General features: G+C 38.8%; 1 protein-coding gene and 1 long non-coding RNA gene across 2 annotated transcripts; one reads left to right on the forward strand and one right to left on the reverse strand.

Annotated features, from left to right (window-relative positions):
• Window positions 1-297: 297 nt before the first annotated feature.
• On the reverse strand, window positions 298-1,751 carry LOC148095921 (uncharacterized). Its single transcript, XR_015717378.1, has 2 exons — window positions 1,491-1,751; window positions 298-868 (listed from the first exon to the last, which is right to left on the reverse strand). It is a non-coding gene; the product is annotated as an uncharacterized LOC148095921 (long non-coding RNA).
• A 2,833-nt stretch (window positions 1,752-4,584) lies between these two features.
• On the forward strand, window positions 4,585-6,486 carry LOC148095922 (caspase-8-like). Its single transcript, XM_087837030.1, has 5 exons — window positions 4,585-5,059; window positions 5,145-5,176; window positions 5,302-5,404; window positions 5,487-6,030; window positions 6,119-6,486. The coding sequence occupies exons 1-5, from the start codon at window positions 4,723-4,725 to the stop codon at window positions 6,255-6,257; spliced, it is 1,155 nt and encodes a 384-aa protein (XP_087693156.1). The 5' UTR covers window positions 4,585-4,722; the 3' UTR covers window positions 6,258-6,486.
• The last annotated feature ends 1,921 nt before the right edge of the window (window positions 6,487-8,407 follow it).

Raw genomic sequence — 8,407 nt, forward strand, 5'->3', positions numbered from 1 at the left:
ATAAGATGGTGAAGGTTTGCTGCATTTTGGTGAACAGTGTGATAATAAAACCAGGGAAATATGAAACCTGCTCCTGTTAAATATTCTTAAGTATTGTGCTGTTAAAATTGCTGTATTTTTTCCAAAAGATACAGTAAATAAAGTAATGTTAGTAGTGGTTGATATCACGTAAACACTGTCATGATTTTGTGTAAACATTTTGTCATTTGTAAACTATAAATGACTGGATTCTACATTGTAACGGATGTGATGTTCTATAAAGTGGTTTTCATAATAATAAAAAAAAAGAGGCAGAAATTAGTTTGTTTCTTTATTCAATTTTTGAACAGTGGTACTCAGTGAGTACATATTCAGTAAATGCAAATTATTTACATGGCAGTGCACTACAGGCATAAATCTAGACCCCTAGATAAAACATTATGGGTCATTCCCACAACCCACAGCTTTACTGTGCTCCAGCAAAGTATCCAAGTATCCTCCAGCAGTGACAACTCCTCCACAGTAGCAGGTGGGATTTTTCTTTTTTGAGGACGGCTCCTTTTCCCTGTCACTACGGATGGTCTGTTTATGTTTTGATCAAGAGCCTTTTTTTGGGCAGCTGAAGAGGAGAAGTCTATCTTACGGCCAACCTCTGACTGTATCTTGGTCACATTACCCAGCAAAACCCAGCATGCAGGTTCATCTGTAACAGTCCTGTGCCACAGATCAACACTGTTGCTTCTACATTAAACAGAAGAGCAGTGACGTGGGTGCAGGTCTCCACGACTCCGGCCTTACAGGTGCAGTGGGCGGCTTCAACCTTCCCTGTGATGCTCACAGTGACCCATGGCTGTAATGCTCGTTCATTCAGTCTTTGAGAGTGCAGGACCTGAAACACACACAAAGTTCATTTAAAGACAAGAACTATGAGCCAAGGCTGACATAAATGTGTTTAATCTACTTTATCATAAATGTAACAAAGTTTTTAGAAAGTTAGCACATACATGTTTCATTTCTTTATGTGTCCATCTATAGAAGGCTGCATGTTATAGTGTTAATCTGCCTGTTCTCTGTCAGAAACCTGCCTGCAGAAAATGAACCTAAAGTATGTAATGCAAGGATGTCATCACTTTAGAGATGGAGAAAGCATAAAGTGACAATTATGAATCCCTTAATATGATAAGGAGATTCTGCAGGTCATTAATCAATGTATAAAACTAAAATAAAATGTATTTTTAGTGACACAAGATACAAATATGGAAGCAAGATGTATAATTAGAATTATTTATAATAAATATGAATAAATTAGTGCAATTTCTTTAACCATAAAGAATAACTAAATCCTTCAGGACAATGTCACATCAGTGCACTGAACTCACTATGTTATCCCTCTAACAGCCTCCACATGTTCTCACTGTAATTTCCCCTCATGAATGAATTTATGCTGCACTAATCTGAATGTTTGCAGGGAAATCAAACGCATTTCACACGCAGTACTCGAGCTGACTTACCTTTGTTTGAATGACGACTTGTACGCGCTGACTCCACAGACAAGGTACGAAAATATGTCAGGCTACGTCAATAGCGGTTGGTCTTCAGGGTTTCTACTCCACAGCCGTGTTTCATACGGGTCCACATTTCCAATGCACGCTATTTTCTGCAAGTACCGCCGCTTCGCCTCTGGACGCAATCGGTCTCTATACAGTCCATTCTCTTTTGAGCTGCTTTTAAGCATCTTTCTTGTAGTCGTCGTTCCAACAGTGTGTTTGTTTTAATTCGTAGACCCCGAAAATGGCGCTGCGCTCCCATAATGCATTGCGGCGTGACGTCAACTCCAAAGCCCTATTGGAGGATCTGAGAGTCACTTCCGAGTTTGTTCTCAGAACGCGGTGTTTTTTTTTGTTTTTTGTTTTTTTTTTAAACTTTATTTAACAAACAATGAGTATACAACATACGAACAGATGAAGTATACAAAACAGAACATGAACACAAAAAGCCAGGGGTAAAAGAAAAAGGTAACAATTATAAGAATACACGCAAAAATTCACATACATATATTGTTTTGAGAGCCTTTTTGTTGGTGGAGTCTGATATTGATTGAATGTACATTTCCACATCCTTAAAAAAATGACAGAAATATGGTGTTTTGTTAGTGAACTTACATTTATGGATAAAAAATTTAGCTAAAAGTATTAACAAATTTATCATAAAAAAACATTTATCATACTTCTTGGGGAACTTAAAGAAACAGAATAAAACATTTTCCCATCGTAAAGAAAACTCCCTTAAAATATGGACAATAACAAACCTGCTAAATTCCTTCCAGAATCTCTGTGTAAAAGAACAGTACCAAAAAAGATGTGTCACAGTTTCTGGATGATCCCCACAGAAAGTACAATTAGTATTTATGTCCCTTTTAAATTTTACCATGTAGTGACTGGCAGAACGCGGTGTTGTCACTACCCGATCCGTACCGGAAACCCGATCGGTACCCCGCATGCGCAAATCTTACGTCACTTCCTCTCTTTGCCAACATTGCGACATTCAATATATTTGAATGATACGGTTAGCGCCCAGTTATATTTTCTCTCGTTTTGGTGGCTTTAATTTTATTTTAAATTGTAATTACAATGTTGAGAAACTTCCTGTAAAGCTTTCATCCTTCCATAAGCAGGTCCTCTTAGCGTGGACCCTCATTTATAAACACAACTTCTCACCTCACAAATACCTTATCTGGAACAACAGAGATATTTTATATAAAAATAAATCACTTTTCCTGGAAACTTGGGTCCAAAATGGGATCCTATTGGTGGCTCAGCTGGTTAATAAAGAGGGACAACTACTTACTTACAACGACTTTATTGCACTATATAATTTTCCAATCAGTGTTCAGGAATTCTCAATGGTGCTTGGTGCCATACCCTCAGGTACTTTAATGTTATATAAAAACACTGACAGCTCAATATCTACCTCAGTCACTCTCCCTGATCCAGCTGAGTCACCAATAGGAAAAATCTGCTTTTCACAGGAACTTGGTAACAGCAATAAGAGAATACGTAGTTTATTCCAAGAAGATATTGTCTCTCTCCCATATATAATATCTTATTGGAACCGATATGTTCCAGATATCAAGTGGAAGACAGTCTGGATGATCCCCCATAAATATTTGATTGTAAATAAGGTGAAAGAAGTCTCATTTAAAATTCTACATAAATGTTATCCAGCCAGTCACTACATGGTAAAATTTAAAAGGGACATAAATACTAATTGTACTTTCTGTGGGGATCATCCAGAAACTGTGACACATCTTTTTTGGTACTGTTCTTTTACACAGAGATTCTGGAAGGAATTTAGCAGGTTTGTTATTGTCCATATTTTAAGGGAGTTTTCTTTACGATGGGAAAATGTTTTATTCTGTTTCTTTAAGTTCCCCAAGAAGTATGATAAATGTTTTTTTATGATAAATTTGTTAATACTTTTAGCTAAATTTTTTATCCATAAATGTAAGTTTACTAACAAAACACCATATTTCTGTCATTTTTTTAAGGATGTGGAAATGTACATTCAATCAATATCAGACTCCACCAACAAAAAGGCTCTCAAAACAATATATGTATGTGAATTTTTGCGTGTATTCTTATAATTGTTACCTTTTTCTTTTACCCCTGGCTTTTTGTGTTCATGTTCTGTTTTGTATACTTCATCTGTTCGTATGTTGTATACTCATTGTTTGTTAAATAAAGTTTAAAAAAAAAAAAAAAAAAAAAAAAGGTTAGCGCCCAGTTAGCTCCTAGCATTTCTCAACAGCTCTGCCTCCTTTTCGACTCCCCGGGACATTTAAACAATGGATAATCCGTATACAAACAAATTCATGCTTTTCTCCTCAACAGAGAGCGTCCCCGATTGAACAACAGCGCCGTAAAATAAGAAGAATGGCGCCTAATTACAGAGTTAATAATACAGACTTAGCAATGTGTCACGTGAAGATTCATCAGCCAGATGAAGTGTTTACTGACAATTGCCAGTGATAGCGGACATCATCATCACTATTCCAGTCAATCCTCTCCAAACAGACAAGCATAAACACACTCGACTATCACTGAATCAAATTTAACGCACGTTTGTAATGACGCCAATTCAGTTTACAATAGGGTTCATCCGCTCGGTCAGAAGGTGGCAGTATCCTCGTACACTGGGGAGTACACTGCCATTAAACGAACAGAAGAAGAAGAAAACATCTGCACATGCGCGGTACGGATCGGGTAGACCCGATTTGTACGGTCCGACTTTGCACATGCGCAGTAAGGATCGGGGAGTCCCGATCCGTAACTATCTTTTTATTTTTCGTTTTTGTCTACATTGTACTGAAATGCTTCATTATTGCAAACATTTTAAGATATACTTATTATTCTTAACATCTTAACCGATACTCTGACCCGTAACTATCGTAAAACGCTACGACCGGAAGTAGACACCTTTCGCGCATGCGCGGTACCGATCGGGTTTCCGGTACGGATCGGGTAGCGACACGCGGGATAGTTTCGTGCTAGATGTTATTTGAGAGAAGGAACGAGGTTTCGTTTTCAAGGACAGCAGAAGTTCCAACTGACCGTAAGAGAATTACGTTTTATGTAATATAATGTGCAGCTATTGTTACGATAGTAAGCTGTAGTAAACTACTTCCTTCTCATAGACAGCAGTGTTTAGGATCACCTCTGACTCTTTCCTTTGCGCAGATTCAGCATGTCGGCCAAAGATGCAATGAGGAGCAATAAAACAGACATTCAAGATATTCTGTGCAGAAACCGCGAGCTAATTCTCAAGAAAGTTTATAAGAATAAGCTGATCACTCAGCGGGAGTACAACAATCTTAAAAGCATCAACAACGCAAACGTGGAGACCCACGTCATTGAGCTCGTGGATACGATCATGAATAAAGGAGAAGAAAGATGCAAAGACTTCCTGAACCTCCTGCAAACCGATGGCGCCATTAAAGAAACTTTCCCTCAGCTGGCGAGTTTACAACTGACTTACACCCCCCTTTTATCCAAGCCTGTCCAAGTGTCTTCATGTCAGCACGGTAACACACACGTAACACTGTATAGAAACGCTGTGTCTCCTGTTGTGTTTGGTTGTTTAACTCAGTTTTATTGTTCTTCCCTCAGATGTTCTGCCACAAGATGGGAATATGTCAAAGGTGAGATGCTGATGCAGAAACAGCCTCCTACACTTGTGACATCGCTTGAGACAGATATGTAGATGAAATTCTGTGGTTACGCAGCCTGTAGTAACACATATAAAATCTTGGTGTCCACTCTTTAGGATGTTTATCAAATCATTAGCCGGCCCGTCGGCCTCTGCGTGATCATAAACAATAAGAACTTCTTGGATGGTTCACCAAGAAGAGGATCAGATAAAGATGCCCGTAAGTTTCAGGGGCAGATTTTTTATTCTTTCTTGTTAGTATCTGGTGCTTAAATATTTTTCTCTAATTACATTTTTTGCAGAAAGCTTGGCAGAGGTGTTCAGCTGGCTGGGCTTCAGAGTGCTGATGTGTAAAGACCTGACCAAGGATCAGATGGATCAGGCACTGACGTTTGTTGCTTCCCTGGCAGACATGTCTCAGCTGCAGAAGTTCAACTTTAAAGAGTGGGATGGCAGCAGCTTTGTTGATCCTCAGCAGGTTCTTGAGCACGGTGATGCTTTCATCTGCTCTATTCTGAGTCACAGAAAAAAGGGTGTTGTTTTGGGAACTGACAGGGACCCCTTCCCCATTAAAGAAATTACCCGAAAGTTCAGGGGGTGTGACCAGTCTGTCCTCACTGGTAAGCCCAAAGTGTTCCTGATCCAGGCCTGCCAAGGAAGTAACAAACAGCGTGGAGTGCAGTTGATGGAGACTGATGATGATACTTCACCATTGACCATCCCTGAGGAAGCTGATGTTCTGGTTGCCATGGCCACTGTTGAAGATCATGTTTCATTTAGACATATAGTCAATGGAAGCTGGTTCATTCAGTCTCTTTGTGAGCAGCTGAAGGAGCGCTGTCCCAGGTAATTGTTTTAAAATCACCAAACACATGTGTACACTGACCCTGACAGTGATATCAACATGTTTTTGTATCTCTATAAATGCTCTTAGGGGCGAGGACATCGTCTCCATCCTCCACTACGTGAACGATGATGTAGCACATAGCGAGACCTCCTCGTTGGACAAGCAGATGCCTGAAGTGAGATTCACCCTGAGAAAGAAACTTGTGCTGCCACCTCAGCGCACCTGAAGTCATCATGGAAATACAGCACATCTTACTGTGCAACTAGGGATGCATGATTAACTCAGAGTTACTTATTATGTTTCTTAAAATGTTTCCTTTATATTTTCCATCTTTCTCTCATCATTTTAAATCTTTTATTTTTCTAAATCTGAATCTCGCATTGAGGTGTTGCATTTTATTCATGTAGCAGTTTAATATCAAAGAATAAATCTCAGACTGGGAACACAACTGGTGTTATTTGTGTTGGGAGGTTTTTACATGTGCTGCAGTGAAGCTTCACGGGTGCTTTTCCTAAACTGAGCCTTTACATTCTTAAACCTAGTAACATTACCTAATCAATCAAAAAGGTTACTTTTTTTCTTCAAACAACAAATCTCACAACACTCTCCTGATAGTAACAATAAAAATGTTACATTTAACTTGTTATAATGTCTTTTAATTCTCTCAGAATACATCAGTTTGCTTCAGAACTGTTTGACTTGATTTCTCCCTCCACAAATCCTGAAAGATTACCATGGCTACTATATGTGGTTGAAAGAAACATGTTCCAGCAAAACCTTTTTTCAAAAATGTTGTTTATTTTCTTCTGTCCCTCATTTTGTTTTGTTTTTTTTTTCATGTGGATCTCTGAACTGTTAGATGAAGATAAATACTTGATTTAAAAAAGGAAGGTGAAGTTCAGAGAAGGACATCCCAGTGTTTGAGTGGTCTGTGCTGGAGCAAAGAGACCACAGCTGAAGCCTATTATGGTTAATAGGTATTGCGTAAGTGCTGTAGGAAACATCTGCACTGGCCTTCTATCGTCTGATCACACATTGAAGTCATCTGGGCAGTGCTGGAAAGTAACAGTCTTAAACAATCTGTCTATACGCATTGAAATCGCTATAAATAGTACTGAATATATCCAGATTCAAGTCATGTCATAGATATTAATGTATGATATGCAGCTTATAAATGTTTGGGCTGCCTGCAGAGATGAGCATCTCCCTGTGGTTTGTGTGCTTTGACACTTTCAAGAACCTGGCTTTCTGATCACTGATTACATCAGTGATCTGATTACATCAGTGATTACATCACTGATTACATCAGTTGATCAATGTTTATTGTTAGTCTTTCAACCCAGTGTTAATAGGGTTGAAATTGAATCCATAAAGAAAGAACGGGTAGAGCCAAAAAACACCTTTGGTTACACGCTTGTCCATAAGTGACAGTGGCTTCCTTCTCAGGCTCCTCAGAAGCTGGTGTGCCCTCTGACTCTCACCTCCCTGCACTCCTCCATCTCATCCTATATGCAAGTCTGACTGAGTGAAATCCAGAATTTAAAAAACTCTACATCACTCAGCCCTCTGCTTCCTGAAGTGTGGACACAGGTTGAAAATGTGGGAGTCTTGCTGTCCACTACAAAGGACACTGAATCAAACATTTGTTTAAGGTTTAGTGGGATAGGTTTACTGTACATTTCTGAAATCCTACTAAGTTTAAAATAAGAATTGCCAAGAATATTGAATGAAAAAAAATTGACTTTTAGCAACAGAAACATAATATCTACAAATGTATCTATTTAGATTGTAAGGCCAACAAGGGACAATTGTTGAAAATTAGCAGTAGCTATAAACCTATGTGCGGTACATCAGTTTCATGTCTTGCACTTGAACTATGTTAAACTGCACTGTCCCTTTTAAATAAATAAATTCAAATGATCAAATTAAAAAAAAAATCACTTAAGCTCCCTTGTTGCTATAACATGTGAAATGGCCATCATTTTGAAAAGCAAGCATGTTGCCTGTGTTACGGATTCAAATATTGGGAATGGATACAAGAGGAAAACCAAAAATAACCACACTGGTCCGGCCGGGTCAAGTCAAACGATGATTTAATGAACACACGCGTGGGAGATGGACACCATACAGCAGACAGCATCAGATCTCAAAATGGTGGAGCCTTGATCAAACTCTTATAGCCTCTAATGGCCCCCACCTAATCATAAAAGCCTAAACATTCACATTCTTTCTCACACAGCGCCTAAGCTACGACCTTGGCTCCCTGTTTATCTGCTCCTGGTGAGGTGGGGCAGTATGCTCTGTTCTCTTCTAATCAGACAAATAAGGCGATGACTTTCTGTGAACAATATTTCTTATAACTCAGCAGTATAATGC

Source organism: Neolamprologus brichardi, unplaced genomic scaffold (genome assembly GCF_056152115.1).
Source record: "Neolamprologus brichardi isolate AB-2024 unplaced genomic scaffold, ASM5615211v1 NODE_ptg000046c+_length_82361_cov_1, whole genome shotgun sequence".
Taxonomy (NCBI): domain Eukaryota; kingdom Metazoa; phylum Chordata; class Actinopteri; order Cichliformes; family Cichlidae; genus Neolamprologus; species Neolamprologus brichardi.

Bases quoted from the DNA above. Each gene is read 5' to 3' on its own strand.
- LOC148095922 (XM_087837030.1), top strand. From the start codon at position 4,723: ATGTCGGCCAAAGATGCAATGAGGAGCAATAAAACAGACATTCAAGAT. The intron at 5,177-5,301 runs GTGAGATGCTGA...TCCACTCTTTAG, and splicing joins AAGATGGGAATATGTCAAAG to GATGTTTATCAAATCATTAG. The intron at 6,031-6,118 runs GTAATTGTTTTA...AAATGCTCTTAG, and splicing joins CTGAAGGAGCGCTGTCCCAG to GGGCGAGGACATCGTCTCCA.